Source organism: Lolium perenne, chromosome 7, assembly GCF_019359855.2.
Source record: "Lolium perenne isolate Kyuss_39 chromosome 7, Kyuss_2.0, whole genome shotgun sequence".
NCBI lineage: Eukaryota > Viridiplantae > Streptophyta > Magnoliopsida > Poales > Poaceae > Lolium > Lolium perenne.
Genome location: NC_067250.2, coordinates 245001562 through 245028172, shown reverse-complemented (window position 1 = coordinate 245028172; position 26611 = coordinate 245001562). Strand labels below are relative to the sequence as shown.

The 26611-nt window shown below is 45.2% G+C and overlaps 1 protein-coding gene across 1 annotated transcript; it reads left to right on the top strand.

Moving 5' to 3' along the window:
- Positions 1-23448: 23448 nt before the first annotated feature.
- On the top strand, positions 23449-25467 carry LOC127313147 (protein DETOXIFICATION 51). The gene has a single exon (XM_051343694.2). It carries the CDS (start codon positions 23552-23554, stop codon positions 25268-25270), a length of 1719 nt encoding a protein of 572 aa, XP_051199654.1. The 5' UTR covers positions 23449-23551; the 3' UTR covers positions 25271-25467.
- Positions 25468-26611: the final 1144 nt, after the last annotated feature.

The following is a 26611-nucleotide window of genomic DNA, read 5'->3' as shown; positions in this document are numbered from 1 at the left end:
GTGTTTGAACAGATATCTAGGATGAAAATTAATTTCCATAAGAGAAAATTGTATTTCCTTGGGGAGGCAGTTGCAAGAGAAGAGCAACACCAACAATTGTGTTTCCACAAAATCCTATGAAATGTCTTCGTATGTTTGTAGATGAAAAGAGGCTTGCAAAATCACAATGGAGATCACTTGATGATAAATTTGGAAATAAGCTAGTTAGCTAGAAAGGGAAGAAGATTTATGCGGGAGAGACAATAGTTTTGGTTGATGCTTGTCTTAGTAGCATACCTTTATATGTGTGGTATTTCATGGAAGCACCAAAAGCCCAATAAATGGGGTATACAAATACAAATAATAGTATGACATGAGCTAGATATGATAAGAATAAATATCACTTATTAATTGGTAGACTATATGTTTGCCAAAAGATTTGAAGGTTTGGGTTAGAATTGAAAACTATGAATAAAAGTCCGTTGTGAAAATAACTATGAAAGTTAGAGAATTCTGATGGAACTTGGCAAGTACTATTGAAGAGGAACTACTAAATAGTAAAGTTCTTTCCCAGGCCAATGTCGAGCCACACCTCTGGCCCACCGGAATTACTTTTAGGGAGTTCATTATTGTCAGCAGAGTGAAGGTGGACTTGTATTTGATTTCTAAGAACTTTGTCTGTGTGTGGGTGGGGGGAGTTTAGTGAGTGGAATGGACAATTGTCACTCTCACCATCAAGTATTTTCACTTGAGATCTTATTGGGGTTTTCCATATAGATTTCTTTAGAAGACAAAAGTTCTTTTGAAAGTCACAATATTTATGTGCTTGCTTCTGAGACATAGTATATTGAATAAATTATTAGAAGAGATGGTGTAACATCCCAGGACTTAGGACAAATGTGGGGTAGATTTAGAAAAGGTTTGTACATCGCATCATAAAACGGGGGAAATTTTCACGCTTAATTGCATAAAACCTAAGAGGGATCGAGGTTTCTGTCTCGTTGCAGCTAGGGTTTAGTGTAACGAGAGTGCGAGGAATTTCGACATGATCTGTTTTGAAATTAGGGTTTTGGAGGGGATTTGAATTTTAATTAATATTCAAATTTGAATTCTAAACAATGATTGAATATGAGAAACTATCATATCAAATGAAATAATAATTCATAACTCAAATTCAAATAAGATTCATACAACACAAATCCAAAATGGATATTCACATTTTACATAAAGCTCAGAAGTAAAACCTTGATAAGTTCACACATACATACATTGTCTTTACAATATTCAATATACATGAATTAAAAGGAATATGATAAAATAAATAAATGAAGATTACAATTTATGAACGGAAAATAAAATCCCAAAAATCTTCTTGTTCATGTATCTTCTCCAGTCTTGAATTTCTGCACACACCAAACAAACATGCCGGAATTGAAATAAAACAAGTGGCAAATGCCACTGATCAGTTAAAAACAATGCAAAGTGGGTAGATAATCACGAACCAGCAAGAGCTGATCCACTTGGGTTCAAGTTTCCACCCCAAGCCCACACACAACTCACTAGGAGCATTGCATGCTCTCCAACACATAGCACAAGCCCGGTCACCAAGTGAACCTAGGCCTGTGTGCGAAGCCCTAGTAGCAGTAAAGCTACTAGAAATAGACAGTTACAGCTGGTGGAGCAGCCTCAATCAACACACCTCACCGGAAATAAGAACACAAGGAATAACAACTGTTCATAGTTGTTCTTCAACAAAAACACATCTAGAAGGAGAAAATGGAGGGATAAATCACGAATCAACTAGGAGCTAGGAGGAGAAGGGCAAGCTGATCAAGATCAACTAGCAAAAGACCACCACATCAACTTAACACTTTGTCTAGGAGCTAGAGCAAGGTATAATGAATACCTAGAGAGGATCTAGAGGATCAAATCCATATTTTTGCATGATCAAACAACACCACTGAGCAGAAGCTCATAAGGGATGATCATCACTTGGTATAGACCAAGTGATGCTAGTAGTAGGAAGAGCAACCAGAGACTTATGCTATCCAGATGCTAGTTTGTGCAAGTAGGGAATAATAGATGCACAACTAGCAAACCACTAGATAAGTATCCAGTCACTAGAAGCTACAAACACCACCTAGCATCAGTAGCCAATTTAAACCATCAGAAGTTAATATTTCTTCATAAAACAATTCACAGTGGCATTCATATACATTTCCCTACTGTGAATGATTCCATTTAATTAAACCAACCAATTTTATCCATCTGTATGAGCAACCGGTAGTAGTAGCAAGTGCTACTGAGGTCACAACAAACACCAAGCTAGTCACATCAAAAGAACAAGTCATCATCACCTTGCAAAAGTTTCATACTTAGGATTTATGTCCAACAGGTGTTGGTAATCAATCAAATCCATTCAATTATGATTGAATTATCACCAAAAAATAGTTCATAAATTAATGGTTCCAGTAACCATTCACAAACCAATAAGCATCCATGATTCAGTAATTAGCAATAGCATAACAATTTATTCAGATAGGCAGTAGCCATAGCAACTAGGCAGCATCAACATAGAAGTGCCACTGATATAGTACCAGAAGCACTACAGTTTATATTCTTGAATAAACATGCTTCTATAATCATTAGCAGCTCACCATTGCATGGTGAGCAGCAGCAGAGATGTACACATAGCTGTAACAGCTTAGGTCAAGCAACATAGTAGATTGGCAATATTCTAGTAAGCTAACCACTAGCAAGAGGGGCTCCAAATGAAGTATTTGGAGTAGGTGTAGTTCACAACAACACAACAACAACAACCATTACCATTAGCATAGCAAGATACTGCTAGCAGCTGGTGTTCATATGAAAACTAGATAAAGCCATAGGGGTGTGATCAAGCTAAAACCAACTGCAAGTGCTAGTAACTAACCATAGCAAGGAATAAAGAGCAACAACAGTAGGCCTAATAGCACAGGGAGTAGTATAACATGGCCAGTGGCCAGTAGAGGTGCAACAACTGGCCAGGACAGTAGCTAGAGCCTAGAGAAGGAGGAGGATAGAGGAGAGCGGAGAAGGAGAGTATTCGTGTACCTAGCGAAGCACCTGGCAGCGTCCATGACAGCATGGTGGCACATGCCGGTCACGGCGGTGCCAAACGGCGACCTAGCTGGTACTGACCAAGAACCGTCACTGACGTGGGCACTACCCTTCGGGTAACCAACGTTGCTCTACCCTATACAGTCCAGCTGGAGGCCCATGAAGGTACTCGATGGCAAGGTGGGCCACTAGGGCGGTGCAACGGAAGATACCTTGAAATACAAGACATGGAAGAAGCCGAACAAGGAAGGTTTAGAGATAGATCTACTGTAAACCTAGTTGTACTCGATTAGACCTCTTCAGACCTGGCCTCCTATATAAAGGCCAGGAGAGGGGCTGTCGAGACACAATCAATCTTAGCGACCTTAGCCAACAGAAACTTAGAGCTAGGTTACCCTAGTACTTAGCCATCTCGACGAGATCTCAGCCGAACTATTCGGCACCCCATTGTAACCCATTATCATCATAATCAAGAACAGACAGGCATGACGTAAGGGTTTTACCTCATCGAGGGCCCCGAACCTGGGTAAATCGCTCTCCCCGCTTGTCTGTGAACCGATGTCTCGTGTCAGCTTGCAGGATTCCATCAACCCTAAGCCCCTATCGGAGGGCATTGCCGAGGAGCACCCTCGACAATTGGCGCCGTCTGTGGGAAACCTGTCGGCACAAGGCAGGTCATCGGCAGATCTAATCATGGCACCGGCGACTTCACCGGCAACTTCATCAGCAACTTCATCGACACCGTCATCGCCAAATCTGGGAAGCCCGATTCGGTTCGGCTCCTATGAGTTCACCCCGCACAGCGATTCCTCCCGCTCAAACTTCTCAGATCTACAAGGAAACACGGAGATGACCTTCGGTAGCGTCCACTACAACGTCAACGCAGAAGGAATCCTTCGACTGCTGGAATCACCCACTTCCAGATCGACAAGTCCAAGCGCATCATCATCACTCGACCTTTCGGCTGGACTAACAGGCTCGACGAGTTCGCCCGCGCCTTCGACTCCCCGTTCCGCGTTGTCCATGTCGGTAGGATCCGACGATCCCACATCTTCGGAGTTAACTTTGTATTACTGCTTGAACTGCGACACCAGGCACGGGCTGGGATCGAGCGACACGCCGTTCATCTGCAATGCCCAGTATTCATCGGGAGAGGACAGTATTGACAGCTTCGCCCAAGGAACCACCCGAAGAACGGCATGCCATCAGGTTTATGTCGCCAATAACACGGGAAACACAAGGCACAGAGGAGACGGAGACCATACTCCTCGTTCCAGTAGACGGGCGAGTTTCGAGAACAGCGCCAGTAACCACGACAGCGACTACACCATCGCGGACGAGGAGTGGGCAGCTGCCAGGGCAGCAGTACTCAACAACACACCGCTCCCCGCAGGAACCTCGGTTGGAACACTCAATGCGTATCGCTCTATACTAGAGAAAAACCGGGAGCACCTGTCGAAAGAACAAGCCACCCTCGAGAGACGTCTATCTGCGGTAGATCGATCCAGCGAACGACGAAGGGGCTCGCATGGGAGCGCCTCTCGAAACACCCAGGGGGCAGGCAAACACCGGTCGAGGCTATCCAGGCTTTCGGAAGATGACGCTAGAGAAATCACGTCAAACCTGAACAAGTCCTTTATAACTACGGACACCGTAGGCATGCCACGGCCGAAAACCGTTGCAGGAGCAACAGCCAACCTCGCTGCGTACCTCATCAACCAGCGCCCTGAAGGATCCATGGCTCAAGCTCATCGAGGCGCCCTGGAAAGTCTAGCGATTTTGGGAAATAATCTAACGCCACAAAAGGAAAAGACCACGGTGCAGGCTAGTGGTTCAAAACATCATGCGAGAGATGCTCGGGATGAAATCACTCAGAGCAGGATTGACAAAGCAAGGCGACGACGCGCCGCTAGGAAGGACAACGATAGTGATTCTTCGGATGAGGATCAGGAGTACGACGGCGAACTCAGGGGAGCCGACTGTTTAAGTTACAAAATCCGCGAGACGATGCCGCCCAAAAAGTTCAAGCCCACTCCTACCGACGCTGCCAAATACGATGGGCAGCAGGAACCAAGATCTTGGATAGACGACTACCTGCAGACCGTGATTCTGCATAAGGGGAACCAGATAGCAGCAATGCAGTGCTTACAGCTTTACCTAAAGGATTCAGCGCGCGCCTGGCTAAGGGGGCTGCCGAAGGGTTCCATTAAATCATGGGACGACCTAGTAGACGCCTTCGTTGCCAATTTCCAAGCAACATACAAGAGACCCGTCGGAATTGAAGAGTTACGAAACTGCCAGCAAAAGCAGAAAGAGTCGATGCGCTCATACATCGGGAGATTCACCAAACTCCTAAACGCTGCTGAAGATGTATCTGTCGACAGAGCAATCGACGCTTTCAGCGATGGCGTCCGGCGTGAAAGTTACATAGAAGAACTCGGACGGAAAAAGCCAAAAACCATAACCAAGTTAATGGAAATCGCCAACAGTTGGGCTGATGGTGAGGACAACGTGCGAAGGCCACGACAGCGCAGTGACGACGAAGACGATGACCAGCCGAAGCACGACTCGGGCGGCCGAAGGGATCGTCACAAGAGAAGGAAGAACCGCAACTATGACGACAACAACCTGGTAGCCGCAGGGTACTCTGATCGGCAGGATGATCGATATGACGATAGAAGAGACGATCGGCAGAACGGTAATCGGAACAACTCGGGGAACCGCGGCAATTATAAACCACGACAGCAGAGGACTCCCGAATTGCCCTACGCTGAGCAGATCAACGCCCCCTGTTACCTGCACTCGTATGTCGATTCTAAGGAAGGCAAAACGAAGTCGAGTCACCTGCTCAGGGACTGTCGGCAGTTCCTTGACATGCACAAACTCATCCAGCAGTCAGGCCAGCAGCAGCTACCACCACCACCCCCACCTCCACCGCAGCATCAAGTCCAGCAGGCTCAACCTCACCAACCCAACGAGGCGTTTCCACCTCCACGGGGGTAGATGAGCATGATCCATAGGACAGGCGTCTTGCGAAGAGAGATGAAGAAGCTCACCCGAGAGATTAACCTGGCAGAAAGCATCATGGCGAATATCCCCGAGTATGTCGAGTGGTCCTCTCAGAACATTACGTTCAGTCGAGCAGATCACCCGATGACCATACCAAAACCAAGACACGCTGCCTTAGTAGTCGACGCACAAATCGGGGGGTTCAAGATGAGCAAAGTCTTCATGGATGGTGGAAGTGGATTAAACCTGATATTCGTCGACACAATCAAAAGTATGGGGATCACCATGAGGATGCTAGAAGAAACAGACACTTGCTTCCATGGGATCCTTCCAACTACACCGGGCTACTCTCTTGGCAAAGTTTACCTGAACGTCGTCTTTGGCAAAACCGACAATTTCAGGAAGGAGAAGATCGAGTTTGAAGTAGTGAACTGGGAGTCACAGTATCACGCTATACTTGGGAGACCAGCTTATGCCAAGTTCATGGCTGTGCCACACTATGCATATCTCAAGCTGAAAATGCCTGGGAACAACGGAACAAACATCACAGTCTATGGAAGTTTCTCACGCTCGGACAATTGTGATCGCGACTTTCAGAGGATTGCTACGAAGTTCGGGTCACATCAAGAAATCGTCGACCCCCTACCCAAGTTGACGTTACGAGAAATCAAGGAAGAAAAAGATGTCAGGGAAACGAAGAAGAAGCCAGCTGACCTTGCTCTTAAAGCTTCGGCAGCAGAAGCTTCGGCAGAAAAGGCTTCGGCAGCACAAGGTGCGGCAGTTGACGGCACAGAAGGCATAGAAGACAGCAAGACGCTGGCAACCATTGCCCAGACCCCTGGTGAAATCAACAACGCCGCAGCAATCACTAACGTGGTGAAAAAGCCAGAAGATGAGAAGAACCCCTTCCTCGCTTAAGCAATTTATTAGCGCTTAAATTTTCCTTTATATTAAACAGGGCCTTCCTTTGTTCGCCCTCTAGTCTCGTGCTTACATTATTAATGAGAACTTAAAGCTTCAATCCCTTGTTCAGCATTGCAGTAATTCAAAAACGTCTAAAGCTGCACCACTATCCAACATAGTACGTGGCAGAAGATCGTGCTCCCAAAAGAAAAGCCTCTACGAGTGCTAAAAGATACAAAGCAAACAAGAATGTTAATCCTTCCCTCTGCTATAGATGCCTCTACGAGTGCCGAAAATAGCAAGAGTTTTGGAAATACACACAACCCACGTTCGATATTTTACTTATGGAAATATCAAAGAACAACGGGCTCATCGGCAGAATCATTGCACCCGAAAAATTTGGGAGTGATTGTCGAAACATAAATCGGTTGAAAGAAAAGTTGCACATACAACGGGTTTAGCAAGACCTGCAACACGAGCTGATCACTCAAACGTTTGCTGACCAACGAATACGAAAAAAACACTTAAACAGACAATTAAGATTTGTTCCCTCAAAAATTGCCAACGGCAACAACACGGTAAAAGTACATACACATGTATCTACCGAACAAAAAGTTTAGGCTTAACACTTGGATGAAGTAGCCACAATAAATAACCCTAATCCTTGAAGTTACCCTTGCGGAGTTTCTCTTTCTTCAGGAACCTTCGAATACTCCTCGAGTTTGTCGACAATTATATTGGCAGGCAGCAACACCTTCGGATACAGAGTATCAAAGTCACCAACCGCGTTGGCAACGGCTAGCAGATTTGCCGAGGGATAACGTGCAAGCACAAGGGCAAGTGCAAACCTGGCCCCTGCAAAAACTTGAGCTCGCACCAAGTTTCGAATTTTCTTGGCATTTCCGAACTCAGACATCAAAGTCAACAGCGTAGGGGGAATTGCGTTTAAAGGAAACATCGTCTTCCAGACCACCCTCATAGCTTTGTAGCACTTGTCGAAAAAATGGTGGACTTGCTGTACCCGATCCTGAAATAGTGCGACAGCCGAAGCCTTCAGTGTTCCCGCCAGAAAATCTCTTCGGCTGAGGACAGCTGGGTTAAAGCGTGCACACGCTCGTGAATCCGTTTGTTCTCTTCTGCACGGTTCAGAGCTATGACTGGCAAAGGAATAAATAGAGGATCAGACAAGGCGTCGTTGACAAAAGGGCACAGGGATCAAGAAACTTACAGTTCAAACTCTCGGTAGCTTTATGCAGCTCAGTAAGAGCGTACCGCTCCACTTCGGCTGCAATTTCGCTCTTCTTATTGATAATAGCAGCTAAAGCATAAGTGCTGCGCAGGTCCTTTTCCATCTGAGTGATCCGATCCTTCATACGCTGGATCCGATCACCTTCAGGAAGAGCACCCGAAGAGTCATCGGCAAATGATGGCACTGGGAAAACCTGCAAGAAAAAGACGTCAAAGGCATGACGGATCGACTCACCCAACAACAAAAGGAACTCCCATCGGGAGAATACAAGCTGAAATATCATAGCAAAAAGTGTGCCAACAACATTGCCAGCATAAAGTTTATTACAAACAGAAGTTATCTGACAAAACATTGTTTCACAACAGTTCAAAGGAAAGTTTGCTACAGAGATCAAATGGCTTGGGTTTGAGTCGATAAACTAGGGCCGACCGATGTCTTCTTTGATGACACCAGCTTGAGAAGCTGGCGGGCACACTTAAGAGCCGATATCTTGAAAGTGCTTAAATCAACGAACCGCCCATCTTGCTCTTTCGGTAGCTCTTTAGACATTTCTTCAATGTCAGCCTTAAAGCCGTGACCCATCATAAGTTGGAAGGCAAGGAGGGCACCATAGGTACGCAAGGTGCGTTTGAATACCTCGATGACTTCCTTGGTGTCAACCGCGAAGGCATCAATCAACTACCCCAAAGTTTTGTCTTGATTGATCTTGGGAAAGATCATTGAGTGCATCCGCGCCATAGCACCTTTTCCCTTCTCAAGAAGCTCCCGTGTAAGCTGGTGGGAGGCGAGAGCCATCGACACACCGTTTGACGGAGAGTTGTTTGGAACTTTGTCCAAGGCAGTAGCAGGGATGTTGGCGGCTTCTACAAGAAAATGAATTGGAAAAAGTCGTTGACAAAGGAACGAATTCATAAGTGCAATAAATCGACAGAGGTGTATAAAAGAGATTATCAAGAAGAGCCAAAGAAGACTGACGAAGGAGTTCATCCTTTTCGGCTGCCCGAGCTTCCTCCTTTTTCAGCCTCTCCTTCAGTTTGCCCAGTTCCTCCTTCAGGGAGTCGACTTCCTGGCGAGCTGTGGCAGCCTTTTTAATGGCGCCGTCCAACTTCGAAGAAGAAGATTTAACTTCCTCCTGCAGTCGAACTTTGTCTGCCTCCAACGAAATTATAACGCCGCGCAGGTCCTTAAGGAAGAAAGACGTGTAAACAAAGAATCATTAAGCAAAGAACGCACCAGGAACATTTAAGTCGAAATCAAAAAGGGACTCACAGATGGAGGAGTCACGGCGGTGGCAGCCGAAGGAACATCTTTTCCCTTAGAAAGGGAGGAAGCTGTTGATGCCTGGGCCGTGGGGGTTGCCTTAGGAGCCGAAGCTTCGGAAGCAGCAACGTCCAGCGGAGCAGCACCAGACTTGGCCTTCTTGGACGGAGGCTCAATGACACCTTCGTCACTACAAAAAGGGAAATGATCGACAGGAGTTATGAAAAGAATGCAAGAAATAAGAAGACAAACTATGGTATCAGGGAAGAGGGGGCTTACATGTCGAAGAGATCATCTTCGTCGGCGAAACCACCGGCCGATCTCTTCACAGGCGAAGCCCTGGTCGCCTCCACAGCTGCATCAACAAAGGCATCACGATCAGCGTCATCATCACGCACTGATCCCTCTGTATCGCAAGCATCATCGCCCGAGGGAGGAAGATCGGTGTGAATAGTTTCGGTTTCTATTGGATCATCATGATCGCACTCTGGGCCAGTATGCTCGACAGTGTGAAAATCAACGGGTACTGAAGAGCCTCTTCCCTCAGAGGTATCGTTTGGCGAATCGTGCAAATCTCCAGGGACTATGGGGATCTGTCGAAAAGAAAAACGAATAAGAACAGTGGTAATTATGTTGACTAAAGTAAAAGAAACGTGATAAGAATTTGAAAAGGGAAAGTTACCTCTGGTGGCGGATGATCGGCATCAAGAGGAGTGTAAGAAGATGTCAATGGGATCAAGTCTTCTTGACTAAAGAAAGTAAGGCGACAGACTTCATCGAGCAGTTCCTTCTCCGACAGTTCGGCAGCGTTAATCCTGGTCTCATCCTTTGGACCTGAATACAACCACATCGGACGAACTCTGGCCATGACTGGTTGGACTCGACGTTTCAGAAACACTGCTGCCACCTCTGTGCCGACCATGGTTTGGCCATCGGCCTCTTTGATTCGAAGAAATTTGGCAAATAATTCATCGGCTGCTACTCTTTCTTCGGGTGAGAGAATGTTCTTCCAGGATTTCTTAGGCTTGGCTTCAAGGACGTCGACAAAGCGAGGAAGCTGGGATTCGGGTGACAAGCAATCCTTGACGTAAAACCATTTCAATCTCCACCCTTGCACAGATTCTCTCATTGGGAAATTGAAGTAATTAACATCCGAACGAGCTACAAACCCCACCCCTCCGGTGACAAAGGATCCATTACTACTGCTCTATGTCTTCACATAGAAGATCTTTTTCCACAGCCCAAAATGAGGATTGATGCCCAGAAATGCCTCGCAAAGGGTGATGAACACAACAACGTGGAGGATTGAATTGGGAGTGAGTTGCCATAATTGGATCTCGTAAGTTCGCAAGAGATGGAGGAGGAATTCGTGAACGGGGAGCGAAAGACCCCGATATAGGAATGATAAGAACATCACGGTAAAGCCAGCAGGGGGATTAGGCCGAGAAATCGCACCTGGAAAGATCACATTCCCCTCATCAGAGGAGATTAAGCCCATGCTTCGGGATCTCTTCTTGTCACGCTTCGTGACAGTTGATGCTATCCAATCTCCGGGCTTGGCCACCGAACTTGGCGGCGCTGGCGGCGCCGGAGCTGGGGGAGGAGTGTTCGGAGCGCTCCCCTTCGGAAGAGAAGAGGAGGACTTGGTGGCGGCGCCTCCGCTAGTGGAACTGGCGGCGGCGGTAAGATTCTTCTTCTTCACCATTGTGAGATCTGGGGAAGATTGGAAAAGCAGTGGTGGCAGCGCAGCAGCAGCAAAGGGAGGAAGAAGGAGAAGAACGAGAAAATGCTACGAAAAATGTGGGAGAAGATTAGGGATTTTTCGCCCTTTGGAGATTTTAAGGAGAGGAGAACTTGAGAGCTGTGCAGGCACGTGTTGTTGCTACTGGTTCATTCAGTGGATCTTTCCTATTAAAGATTGCAGGAATCGAGGAGACGCCTTGGTAACTGTGCGAAAAGGGCCAGACAAAAAAAAAGAATAGGCCCAGCAGGTTACGTCCTGTCAGTCAGAATCAAGATATCAGTAAAGCGTCATCAATGACGTCATAAGGAAATGCCAAAGGCAGTCGAAGGGATGAAAAAAGTATCGGATGGCGAATTTGAGTCTATGCACAGATTGCAAAGCATCTGCACTTAGACTCAGGGGCTACTCCCATCGGGAGCGCTGACGCGCTGATGTCTACGGGTGCTTCTATTCTTGTAGACAGTGTTGGGCCTCCAAGAGCAGAGGTTTGTAGAACAGCATCAATTTTCCCTTAAGTGGATCACCCAAGGTTTATCGATCTCAGGGAGGAAGAGGTCAAAGATATCCCTCTCATGCAACCCTGCAACCACAAAGCAAGAAGTCTCTTGTGTCCCCAACACACCTAATACACTTGTCAGATGTATAGGTGCACTAGTTCGACGAAGAGATAGTGAAATACAAGTAATATGAATGAATATGAGCAGTAGTAACGGCGCCAGAAAAGTGCTTGCTGGCGTGCAGTTGATGGTAGTAATATTGCAGGAAGTAAAGATGCAGTAAAACAGTAAACAAGCGATGATTGCCGTATTTGGAAACAAGGCCTAGGGATCATACTTTCACTAGTGGACACACTCAACATTGATCACATAATAAATAAGTTCTCTTCCTTTGTGCTACATATACTCTTGTTTGATAATGAACACCATTCGTTGTGTAGGGCTACAAGAGTACCTCAATGCCGGAGTTAACAAGCTCCACAACATTCGGCTTTCATATTTAAGTAACCTTAGAGCATAATAGATCTTTGCAATTTAAACCGAGTACTAACATAGCATACACACTGTCACCTTTACACTATGAAGGGGGAATAAATCACATCAATACTATCATAGTAATAATTAACTCCAAAACCTACAAGAGATTATGATCATAGCCTACGCCAAGTACTACACGATGCACACACTGTCACCATTACACCGTGAAGGAGGAATAGACTACTTTAATAACATCACAAGAGTAGCACATAGACTAATAGTGATACAAAGCTCATATGAATCTCAATCATGTAAGGCAGCTCATGAGATCATTGTATTGAAGTACATAGGAGAGAGATTAACCACATAGCTACCGGTACAGCCCTTAGCCTCAAGGGAGAACTACTCCCTCCTCATGGGAGACAGCAGCGTTGATGAAGATGGCGGTGGTGTCGATGGAGAAGCCTTCCGGGGGCACTTCCCCGTCCCGGCGGCGTGCTGGAACAGAGACTCCTGTCCCCCAGATCTTGGCTTCGCGATGGCGGCGGCTCTGGAAGGTTTCTCGTACCGTGGCTTTTCCGTATCGAAGATTTAGGTCAGGGAGCTTTAAATAGGCGAAGAGGCGGAGTCGGAGGGGGTACGGAGCCGCCACACAATAGGGTGGCGCGGGCCCTAGCCTGGCCGCGCCAGCCCCATGTGTGGGTCCCCTGTGGCTCTCCTCTGGTGGCTCTCGGGTGTTCTGGAAGCTTCGTACAATTATAAGATGCTGGGCATTGATTTCGTCGAATTCCGAGAATATTTCCTTACTAGGATTTCTGAAACCAAAAACAGCAGAAAACAGGAACTGGCACTTCGGCATCTTGTCAATAGGTTAGTTCCGGAAAACGCATCAAAACGATATAAAGTATGAATAAAACATGTAGGTATTGTCATAAAACAAGCATGGAACATAAGAAATTATAGATACATTTGAGACGTATCAAGCATCCCCAAGCTTAGTTCCTACTCGCCCTCGAGTAGGTAAACGATAACAAAGATAATTTCTTAAGTGACATCCTATCATAATCTTGATCATACTATTGTAAAGCATATGAGATGAATGAAGTGATTCAAAGCAATGGTAAAGACAATGAGTAAACAAATGAATCATATAGCAAAGACTTTTCATGAATAATACTTTCAAGACAAGCATCAATAAGTCTTGCATAAGAGTTAACTCATAAAGCAATAGATTCAAAGTAAAAGCTTTGAAGCAACACAAAGGATGATTAAGTTTCAGCAATTGCTTTCAACTTGTAACATGTATATCTCATGGATAGTTGTCAACATAAAGCAATATAACAAGTCTTGATGTGTATCTCGCCTAGTTTTTGTTTTTATCACTTTCGAACCTGAGACAACATAAACGGCTGTGTGCATCCTGGTTATGCAGAGGCTGGATGTAATTGCTTATAAAAGTAATGAAAGCATCCTTTATCGAAAAAAAGCAATATAACAAGTGCAATAGGTAAACATGTAAGAATCAATGCACACAGTTGACACAAATGTTTGCTTCTAAGAGAGAAAGAAGTGGGTAAACTGACTCAACATAAAGTAAAAGAATGACCCTTCGCAGAGGGAAGCAGAGATTAAATCATGTGCTAGAGCTTTTTAAGTTTTGAAATCATATAGAGAGCATAAAAGTAAAGTTTTGAGAGGTGTTTGTTGTTGTCAACGAATGGTAATGGGTACTCTAAATACCTTATCAACCAGACTTTCAAGAGCGGCTCCCATGAAGGACGTTATCTCTACCAGCAAGGTAGATCATCCCTCTTCTCTTTTGTTTACACATGTATTTTAGTTTCATTATTTATGGATGACACTCCTCCCAACCTTTTGCTTACACAAGCCATGGCTAACCGAATCCTCGGGTGCCTTCCAACATTCACATACCATGGAGGAGTGTCTATTTGCAAAATTAAGTTGCTTATTGATAGATCAGGGCAAAGCATGTGAAGAGAATTATTAATGCAAGTTAATTAATTGGGGCTGGGCACCCCATTGCCAGCTCTTTTTGCAAAATTATTGGATAAGCGGATATGCCATTAGTCCATTGGTGAAAGTCTGTCCGAAGTAAATGACAAGATCGAAAGATAAACACCACATACTTCCTCATGAGCTATAAAACATTAACACAAATAAGAGATAATAGCTTTTGAATTGTTTAAAGGTAGCACATGAAGTATTTGCTTGGAATGGCAGAGAAATACCATGTAGTAGGTAGGTATGGTGGACACAAATGGCATAGTTTTTGGCTCAAGGATTTGGATGCACGAGAAGAATTCCTCTCAATACAAGGCTAGGCTAGCAAGGTTGTTTGAAGCAAACTCAAGTATAAAACGGTGCAGCAAGACTCACATATGAACATATTGTAAGCATTATAAGACTTTACGTCGTCTTCCTTGTTGTTCAAACACCTTTACCAGAAAATATCTAGACTCTAGAGAAACTAATCATGCAAACCAAATTTTAACAAGCTCTATGTAGTTCTTCATTAATAGGTGCAAAGTACATGATGCAAGAGCTTAAACATGATCTATATGAGCACAACAATTGCCAAGTATCAAATTATTCAAGACATTATACCAATTACCACATGCAGCATTTTCTGTTTCCAACCATATAACAATGAACGAAGCAGTTTCAACCTTCGCCATGAACATTAAGAGTAAAGCTAAGAACACATGTGTTCATACGCAACAGCGGAGCGTGTCTCTCTCCCACACAAGCATGAATTTATTCAAACAAAACAAAAACAAACAGACGCTCCAAGTAAAGTACATAAGATGTGACTGAATAAAAATATAGTTTCACTAGAGGTGACCTGATAAATTGTTGATGAAGAAGGGGATGCCTTGGGCATCCCCAAGCTTAGATGCTTGAGTCTTCTTGAAATATGCAGGGATGAACCACGGGGCATCCCCAAGCTTAGACTCTTCACTCTTCTTGATCATAGTATATCATCCTCCTCTCTTGATCCTTGAAAACTTCCTCCACACCAAACTCGAAACAAACTCATTAGAGAGTTAGTGCATAATCAAAAATTCACATGTTCAGAGGTGACACAATCATTCTTAACACTTCTGGACATTGCCCAAAGCTACTGGAAGTCAATGGAACAAAGAAATCCATCCAACACAGCAAAAGAGGCAATGCGAAATAAAAGGCAGAATCTGTCAAAACAGAACAGTCCGTAAAGACTAATTTTTTAGAGGCACTAGACTTGCTCAGATGAAAATGCTCAAATTGAATGAAAGTTGCGTACATATCTGAGGATCACGCACGTAAATTGGCAGATTTTTCCGAGTTACCTACAGAGAACCCTGCCCAAATTTGTGACAGACAGAAATCTATTTCTGCGCAGTAATCCAAATCTAGTATGAACCTTGCTATCAAAGACTTTACTTGGCACAACAATGCAATAAAATAAGATAAGGAGAGGTTGCTACAGTAGTAACAACTTCCAAGACTGAAATATAAAACAAAAATTGCTGTAGTAAAATAAACACATGGGTTATCTCCCAAGAAGTGCTTTCTTTATAGCCATTAAGATGGGCTCAGTAATTTCAATGATGCACTCCCAAGAAATAAGAGTTGAAGCAAAAGAGAGCATCAAAAAGCAAATTCAAAACACATTTAAGTCTAACATGCTTCCTATGCATAGGAATCTTGTAAATAAACAAGTTCATGAAGAGCAAAGTAACAAGCATAGGAAGATAAAACCAGTGTAGCTTCAAAAATTTCAGCATATAGAGAGGTGTTTTAGTAACATGAAAATTTCTACAACCATATTTTCCTCTCTCATAATAACTTTCAGAGGCATCATGAACAAACTCAACAATATAAGTATCACATAAAGCATTCTTATTCACATGCATAAAAGTATCATTACTCTCCACATAAGCATAATCAATTTTATTAGTTGTAGTGGGAGCAATTCAACAAAGTAGCTATCGTTATTATCCTCATCAAGTGTAGGAGGCATAGTATAATCATAATAAAATTTACTCTCCATAGTAGGCGGCACCAAAAGACCACTATCATTATAATCATCATATATGGGAGGCATATGATAATCAACATAAACTTTCTCCTCAATACCCGGAGGACTAAAGAGATCATTTTCATCAAAACCGACCTCCCCAAGCTTAGAATTTTCTATATCATTATCAACAATGGTGTTCAAAGCGTTCATACTAATATTACTACTAGCATGCAAATAAGGTTCCATAGGTTTTTTAATTTTCGCATTAAACCATTCATGTCTTGACTCAGGAAATAGTTTAAAAAGCTCACAGATGTTTTCCATTATGCCTTACTAGTGTTTAACAAGAAACAAAAAGATGCAATTGCAGGATCTAAAGGAAATAGCTTCGAGCACACACAACGGCAACAGAAAAGTACTTAGTTACCTGGGACCGGAGTATGAGTGCCTTTTACCTTTCCTCCCCGTCAATGGCGCCAGAAAAGTGCTTGATGTCTACGGGTGCTTCTATTCTTGTAGACAGTGTTGGGCCTCCAAGAGCAGAGGTTTGTAGAACAGCAGCAAGTTTCCCTTAAGTGGATCACCCAAGGTTTATCGAACTCAGGGAGGAAGAGGTCAAAGATATCCCTCTCAAGCAACCCTGCAATCATGATACAAGAAGTCTCTTGTGTCCCCAACACACCTAATACACTTGTGAGATGTATAGGTGCACTAGTTCGGCGAAGAGATAGTGAAATACAAGTAATATGAATGAATATGAGCAGTAGTAACGGCGCCAGAAAAGTGCTTGTCAAGCGTGCGGTTGATGGTAGTAATATTGCAGGAAGTAAAGATGCAAGAAACAAGAAACAAGCGATGATTGCAGTATTTGGAAATAAGGCCTAGGGATCATACTTTCACTAGTGGACACTCTCAACATTGATCACATAATAAATAAGTTCTCTTCCTTTGTGCTACATATACTCTTGTTTGATAATGAACTCCATTCGTTGTGTAGGGCTACAAGAGCACCTCAATGCCGGAGTTAACAAGCTCCACAACATTCGGCTTTCATATTTAAGTAACCTTAGAGCATAATAGATCTTTGCAATTTAAACCGAGTACTAACATAGCATACACACTGTCACCTTTACACTATGAAGGGGGAATAAATCACATCAATACTATCATAGTAATAATTAACTCCATAACCTACAAGAGACTATGATCATAGCCTACGCCAAGTACTACACGATGCACACACTGTCACCATTACACCGTGAAGGAGGAATAGACTACGTTAATAACATCACAAGAGTAGCACATAGACTAATAGTGATACAAAGCTCATATGAATCTCAATCATGTAAGGCAGCTCATGAGATCATTGTATTGAAGTACATAGGAGAGAGATTAACCACATAGCTACCGGTACAACCCTTAGCCTCACGGGAGAACTACTCCCTCCTCATGGGAGACAGCAGCGTTGATGAAGATGGCGGTGGTGTCGATGGAGAAGCCTTCCGGGGGCACTTCCCCGTCCCGGCGGCGTGCCGGAACAGAGACTCCTGTCCCCCAGATCTTGGCTTCGCGATGGCGGTGGCTCTGGAAGGTTTCTCGTACCGTGGCTTTTCCGTATCGAAGATTTAGGTCAGGGAGCTTTAAATAGGCGAAGAGGCGGAGTCGGAGGGGGTACGGAGCCGCCACACAATAGGGTGGCACGGGCCCTAGCCTGGCCGCGCCAGCCCCATGTGTGGGCCCCCTGTGGCTCTCCTCTGGTGGCTCTCGGGTGTTCTGGAAGCTTCGTACAATTATAAGATGCTGGGCGTTGATTTCGTCCAATTCCGAGAATATTTCCTTACTAGGATTTCTGAAACCAAAAACAGCAGAAAACAGGAACTGGCACTTCGGCATCTTGTCAATAGGTTAGTTCTGGAAAACGCATCAAAACGATATAAAGTATGAATAAAACATGTAGGTATTGTCATAAAACAAGCATGGAACATAAGAAATTATAGATACGTTTGAGACGTATCACGCGCACCCGACAAAATGAGGACTCGAAGAAAAAAGAAAAGAAGGCCTTGAAAGAAGAAACAATTGTTCGACTCGAGTCTGCACCCGGTTGCGAGCACCCGTGCCCACACTCGGGGGCTACTCCCATCGGGAGCGCTGGGCGTGCACCCGACAGAACTTTTTTCGCACTCCAGGATCATGCCCGGGGACTTGATTCTGTGTAGGGTAACGTTGTTTTGCCATCGGCAGTTAACCAGCAAAAGTTGGGCACGTTACTCATTATCCCTCGCATGAGAAAAATATATCGGATGACCTACGAAGACTTGCAGAAAAACTTCGGCAGAGAAAAAATGTTCGAGTAGTACAACTTGAGTCTACGCACGGATTGCGATCATCCGTACATAGACTCGGGGGCTACTCCCATCGGGAGCGCTGACGCGCACCCGATAGAAGAAAATGATGCAGACAGAAGGAAAACAAGAACGCTTGAGGAGAAGGACATCGGCAGAAGGCATGCTTCAGTCTCTACCCGAACTATGTTCGGCTAGACACTCGGGGGCTACTGACGTGGGCACTACCTTCGGGTAACCAACGTTGCTCTACCCTATACAGTCCAGCTGGAGGTCCATGAAGGTACTCGATGGCAAGGTGGGCCACTAGGGCGGTGCAACGGAAGATTCCTTGAAATACAAGACATGGAAGAAGCCGAACAAGGAAGGTTTAGAGATAGATCTACTGTAAACCTAGTCGTACTCGATTAGACCACTTGAGACCTGGCCTCCTATATAAAGGCCAGGAGAGGGGCTGTCGAGACACAATCAATCTTAGCGACCTTAGCCAACAGAAACTTAGAGCTAGGTTACCCTAGTACTTAGCCATCTCGACGAGATCTCAGCCGAACTATTCGGCACCCCATTGTAACCCATTATCATCATAATCAAGAACAGACAGGCAGGACGTAAGGGTTTTACCTCATCGAGGGCCCCGAACCTGGGTAAATCGCTCTCCCCGCTTGTCTGTGAACCGATGTCTCGTGTCAGCTTGCAGGATTCCATCAACCCTAAGCCCCTATCAGAGGGCATTGCCGAGGAGCACCCTCGACAGTCACCATCAACACATTGTCGACCATCACCATCTCGTCCAGGAGCACCAGATCGACGGGGACCGCCGAGGTCACGGGAACCCTAGCCATAGGTAGGGTTGCGTGCGAGCGGAGTAGGCGACGTGCATCAGATCAACATGGACAGAAAGGAGTGTAGATTGGTACCGGCGGCGTGGCCTATAACTATTGGAGGTGGCCGAAGTGTGGCAACGACGGCGGAGGCGATTTGAGTTGCAAGAGCGTGCGAGGGGATTAGGGTTAGGGTTTCAGGTGAGGGAGAGGAGAGAGTGAGGCCGGTGGGCGGAGCCGTGGTGGGCTGGGCTGGTCGTGTGAGGGGCATTTCTGTCCTTTCACATCCATTTTAATTCTTTAAACTCCAAAAAATCCAAATAGGCCCTAAATACACTCTAAAAATTCAAGAAAAAAATAATACATTAAAAATATTCCTTAATCAAAATATAACTTAAATAAAAATAACCAAGAAATTTTTGGTCAAAAGATTTCAATAAACTTTTAAGTATAAATTTAAATCTTTAAATATAAGTATTTGCTTAAAAATAAAATCAAGGAAACTTTAAATATTTCCTTGAATAAGTTTGAACTCAAATATTGAAAAAACTAATTTCTTTAACCTAAGTATATCTTTTTATAAAAAGAAATTATAATTTCTTAAATAAAATTCCTTATGGAATTATAAATCATTAGAAATCACCAGTAAAGGATTTAATAATCAAATTAAACCTTAATATATTATAAATCTCAAATTTGAAACCAACACTCCGGGTAAAGGGATTCAAGCAAAATAAATCCACCAAGCATGCATCATTTGAATCTTTATAACATTGTCCGTACCAAACAATGATGCTTCTTTTCAGAACCCGAGGTCTAGGTTCCATCCAAACCCTCGAACTACACTATCTCGCAGTGTCCATGCAAGTTCACCCCTTGATCATGCCACGTTGATTACTTTCTATCATTTTACTCGCAAAGCAATATACTTATCATCACTCCTGCATTGAAAATGAAATGTTACTTTTCCAATTATGAATATGACTATGTAGTGGGCAATGGAACCATGGTATGTGTTGATGGTGGAGGTTCCATTGCAAGGGTTCTATACATCTAGGACTAATAACCAATTCCGTCTAGTGATTCTAGCACCGTACATATCGCGTTAACCATAAGATCTATAATGGCTCTAGGAAGTCATCTGTATTTTCTTCCTTCTGCACATCAATGGACTTGATAGAGCCTGGCGGTGTGTTTGTGAACACTCAGTAGTTTGGGATGGACTTAATCTCCCCATCCATGTGGATGAAGGGCGCTCTACCGTCTATGATGGATTGTCCATAGCATATCGGGGGTAAAGCCGTATTAACGGGAGATGTCTACCGGAGATATGTGAGTGAACAAAAGGGGGGTATGCAGGGTCGCGGAGAAGGCAGTGATTGGCTTGGTTCTTATAGTGGGCCTCATACCAAGGAAGTGTGGACGGGAAGGTACGCCTGGTTGGCAACAAGGATAAGTTCTCTTATGGGAAAATAACGCATCTCTGTAGAGTGTACCAAATTGTGGCTTGTCACTCACTGTTCCGGGAAGGGAACTACGAATGTGGCAGGAAAGGAACTCCGTGAAGTTCTAGTCAACCTCTGAAGACTGGCGGGCATAGTCTTCAGACTAAAATCAACCTTTTGAAGAAATGTTTTCGAAACATGCATTGACCTGAGATCTTCTGGTAAATGGTCATAGCTAGTACATCAAACACCTTTTCTTTTGAACCTGTTGAGTACCCCTGTACTCACCTTTACTTCTAAACCCTTGCTAGACTGTGAGATCAAAGAGGAGGCCTACACCAGAGCACCTGGAGGCGAATACGAGGTGGTCTACGTGGAGCCATACTTGTTTGGAGGTGTCGAAGGAGTGGACTATGGGATAGTCTACTGCACCGAAGAAGTGGAGGCGGAGGAGTAGTGTTATGCAATAGGCATAGTTGAGCCGAGCAGTGTAGTGCCTTACCTAACTAAGTTGTTGAGCTCTCATGATGTCTACCTTAGTAGTTTATGAGTTGTAAAAGGACTTCGAACCCAGTTGGAGTCTAAGTGGTGTTCTCATTGGACCTGTGAGAATACCAAGGTGTTGTGAACTTATGGTTTTTAATAATAATGTGTGATGTTTAAGACCTGCAATGTTTCTGTTGTACCACTCTGAGGGATGTGATGTTTGTGAAGAAGCCCCTTCATATGTATCATATCAACGACTTGTATACTATAACATGCAGTGGTATGCTGGGTCACCGCATATGGATAGGGAATGATCAGTGCCACTTTTGTGGGTAGAAGGAGACTGTTGATCATCTTTTGTTTTAGAGCTCTTTGGCTAAACTGGTGTGGCAAGTTTTCATATATGCACTAGGTCTGGTTAGACCTCCTAAAAGTGCAGAAGACTTTGCTGGAGCTTGGATTGATTCCTTTTCAGGCTATCAATGAAAGTTGGTTCTTAGTGGTGGCGCAGATATTTTTTGGACGATCTGGAAAACCAGAAAATGATGATCCATCTAGTGTGGTTTATCGATTGTACAACATGATTAATTCTTAGGCAATATTGCAGAAAAGTCAAGGTCGAAAAAGTCTTGAAGGAGTGATGAAGATCAATTCATGAGATCTTTTCAAGAGCACACGGATGGATGCCGATGACCTCATGTTTAACAAACTGATTATGTTGGGCCACTTCTACTCTATGTGGTGGTTTCATTGTTCAGTTTGTTTACTGTGTGCATATCGTTTGAGACTACAAATTTCTCAATGTTTTGGTGAAAAGTTGGCTATTTCTTATTCTGTATTTTGTCTTACCTTTTGTTTGCTCTTGTAAAAGATTGGTGATATTAAATCGACGCGGTGAGCAGAGATCTAGTTTAGTAGAAAAAACAGTTTTTGAAGGAAATTGCTAAGTTATCAGTTAGTTCTCAGTAGACTCCTGCAATGTCGGATTTGCATCGTGATCCATTCTCTTGAGTTGCAAGTTGGGTTTCAACTAAGGTTTTTTAAGTTGCAAGTGGATCTGCAACTAAAATTATTCAGGTTGCAACAACGAAAATTGGCTCCAAACTATTAGATTTACTTCATGATCCATGTTAATAGTAAGTTGCAACATGGGTTGCAACTGAGATTCAATAAGATCATTGTACAGAGAACTAAGTTAGTTCTGATTATTCCGAGAACAAGTGAAAAGAGGAATGTCCTTACCTCAGTATCGAGTTGGTGCACATAGCGACAACACAATAGCAGATAATGAACGACTCCTCACTATTACAAAGCCTCGCCAAAAGCATCGAACTCATTTAACAAAGAACATACCAAGGATTGTTTCTATACCCGTGTTTCAGAGATAACATCGTCCGAGAGGTTGTCTTTGCCGGATAAAACTAGCTGATAACTGATCAAATATTTTCATCAATCTTGTGCATAAACCACCATACATGTTAGAGAGTAAGATGGAAACACAACGTCCGATATTGAACTTTTTAGAGGTTATAAACAACTGGCTTGGCATTTTCTCAGATGATCCCATCCGAAAATAAGATTCGTGCAACTAAAAATGCTAGTATAAAAAGGGATTTTCTAGTTCTTAGCTAGTTGAGAATTAACTTTATGCTCAGTTAAGTCTTACGTCTTACGCCATTTAATTTCCCATCGTGATTCGTGTTAGGCATGAGTTGCAACTAAAATTTGATGATATCATGTGACTGAGAATGAAGTTAATTCTCAATTGAGTGAGAAATAGTCACCCCCATTAAAAATGATGTTAATCACTGTTATTATTTGCCTAGAGATAACTACTAAACAGACCTGTCATCATCCTTATAAAAGTATAAGCAAAGTGGATATAAAGATGTCTGTTATGATAAAAAATGGACCGGGTTCCTAGTTTCACTTCTCCTTTTCGAAAAAAAGTCACCGATAATAACCATTCCATCTGAAGATAAGATTCGTCGAACTAGAAAAACTATGAAAACGATCTTGATCGCTGTTACTCTGGGCCGAGTACTAAACAGACCTGTCATCATCCTTATAAAAACCCATGCACTCGCTTTGGCACTCTGCAGCCTGCACCCCGACCAGGTACACCACCAAGCTGTATACTCTGCTCTGCTACCACTAGTCTCTCTCGCCTACTCTTCTCGATCTCCAAGCTGCAGCACGTACCGAGTGGACGGATGTGTACCACCACCGCGCCGCCATCGGCGCCAGCGGTGGTAGTGCCAGGCGGCAAGGGTGGCCACCACGTTTACGTGACGCTGCCCCATTGCTCGGACGTTCACGTGCACGGAGGCGACGCGGCCGGCGCTCATTGCCACCAGCTAAAGTGCCAAGTGGGTGACGGCAACGCCGAGCACCTGCCGGTGACTGGTGGAGAGACCGTCCGCGAGGCGGCGGCGCTGTGCCGGCTGGCGTGCCCGATCGCTCTGACGGCGCTGCTGCTCTACTCCCGCACGGCGCTGTCCATGCTCTTCCTCGGCTCCCTCGGCGACCTCCCTCTAGCTGCGGGGTCGCTGGCCGTCGCCTTCGCCAACATCACCGGCTACTCCGTGCTCTCGGGCCTCTCCCTCGGCATGGACCCTCTCTGCTCTCAGGCGTTCGGTGCCAAGCAGCCGCGCCTTCTGGGTCTCACCCTCTACCGCGCTGTCATGTTCCTGCTCTGCTGCTCGCTGCCGCTCTCCGCCCTCTGGCTCAACATGTCGAAGATCCTTATCTTCCTCGGCCAGGACCGCGAGATCACGGAGCTCGCGCAGCAGTATCTCATGTTCTCCCTTCCCGACCTCTTCACCTTCTCCCTCATCCATCCGCTCCGGGTATACCTCCGGTCGCAGGGGATCACTCAGCCACTCACCGCCGCCGCGGGCGCGGCCGTGCTGTTCCACGTGCTCGCCAACTACGTGCTGGTTGGGCGACTCGGGCTCGGCGCCCGGGGAGTCGCCGCAGCTGCATCCGCGTCCAACTTCGTGCTCCTCGGCGTGCTGCTCGCCTACATCAGCCGGCGCGACACCGCGTTGCGCGAGGCATGGGCTCCCACAGCCGAGTGGCTCGACGGCTGGGGCCCGCTCGCGAGGCTGGCAGCGCCCAGCTGTGTCTCCGTGTGCCTGGAGTGGTGGTGGTACGAGGTCATGATCCTTCTGTGCGGGCTCCTGCCGGACCCGAAGCCGGCGGTGGCGTCTATGGGCGTGCTCATGCAGACGACGGCGCTGGTGTACGTCTTCCCGTCGTCGCTGGGGTTTGGCGTGTCGACGAGGGTGGGCAACGAGCTCGGCGCGAACCGCCCAGGCCGCGCGCGCGCCGCTGCGCGCGTTGCCGTGGTCGGCGCCGCCGCGATGGGGCTCGCGGCCATGTCGTTCGCGGCGGGGATGCGGCACGCATGGGGCCGAATGTTCACCGCCGACGCCGACATCCTCCGGCTGACCGCGGCCGCGCTGCCGGTCGTTGGGCTGTGCGAGCTCGGTAACTGCCCGCAGACGGTCGGCTGCGGCGTGCTCCGCGGCAGCGCGAGGCCGTCACGCGCCGCGCACGTCAACCTGGGCGCCTTCTACCTGGTGGGCATGCCTGTCGCCGTCCTTCTTGCGTTCGGGCTCGGCGTGGGCTTCGTCGGGCTCTGGGTGGGGCTCCTCGCCGCCCAGGTGTGCTGCGCCGGGCTCATGCTGTGCGTCGTGGGAACCACGGACTGGGAGGCGCAGGCGCGGCGAGCGCAGGCGCTGACGTCGTCGCCGTCGTCGTCAGGTGTGGAGCTGCCTGACTCTGAGAATGGCGGGGGCCACGCGTCGGCGGCGGCCGCGGCAGGGGGAGCCAGGCGGCCTGAGAAAGGGGAGCACCAGGAGGGGGAGGACTACGAGCCGTTGATCTCGAACGAGGAGGCCGAGCCCGGAGCAGTGCAGGTGCTTTGAGATTCGTGGGAAGCACGATGCCATTGTAATTTTATTCTTACTCTGATCAACTGGACTTCTGCTATAGTATAGTACTACTAAGTACTGCTGCAAATTCATATGTTTCGTTCTCATTTTTTTTTTTTGAATTTTCTCCTCGTTCCCTGCTTATGTGTCACTGCTGGTCCTCTCTGTAGTGTTAATGACTTTTAGATGTGTGCCATGGGTGAAGAGTTTTCTAGCTATCTTTTGTCAAGATAGGGTGTAAGGAAATTCACTACTGCTCATTCCATGATACTATGATAGCCTGTCTAAGCCTCCTTCCAATTCACTAGTGTAGTGTCCCTTGCTTTCTGCTAATATATACATCAAAATATTTGGACTTGCTAATAGTAAATAACATCTGTAGAGGTTTGAGTCAATCAACACTTCTAAGTTTTCAACTATTTAATTCCTTTGTGGAAAGCCATTCATATTTGTAATGATATGAATTATGCTGAGAACACTTCTGTCATGTTAATGTTATGTGAAATACTCCCCCCCTTCGGGTTTACATGCTACTCATGAAAACAACTGGTAGGAAGGTTAAGCGAGAAGAGAGATGATTACTACTCCATTTGTTTCATAGTTCTTGTTGTGATTGTAGCTCAAATTTAAATTAAAACCATGACAAAAATTATGGAACGCAGAGGTACTGATTTAGTCTAATGTAAACAAAAGAGGGTTAGTAGGGCAAAATGTCTTGAATGCTTGGAAGTGAATTAGTTGTATTTTTAAACCAGAGGCTAGTAATTAAACCAGGACGGAGGAAGTACTATATGGTCCATATTATTACGTAGATGAAAGGTAAATCCTGGTGAAGTGCTGCATGGTATATCTGAAATTCAAAACCGCATATGTCTTTGCTCCTTTCACACTAGGCTAGATGCTTATTGGAGGGAGCCGTGCCTCCCAGCTGGGAAGCAAGCCGGGCCTAAGGAGGGAAATAAATATAGAAAAAGATGCGCCACTTGACAAAGGCCACCGCAGTGTTAAAAAGGCAGATTTCATTTTCTGATTAGTTTGCCTTTGAGTGTGCATTTGCATCCACCCCACGAGTTTTTTTTTTTTTTTTTTTTTTTGATCTGATCCACCCCACGAGCCAGTAGCACTTTTAAGTGGAAGGGAGAGTGAAACACAAAACAAAAGGAACTGTTCACAGGGACCAGGTTCTTTGGGCCAATTCCAAGATCAGGCCACCACAAACATGAATGCTCTTTCTTACATGTGTGTTAATGTTTTTTCCTAGATAATTATGTACTACCTCCATCCTAAAGCTTAATGTTTTTTAAAGTCAAACGAAGTAAAGTTTGACCACACTTT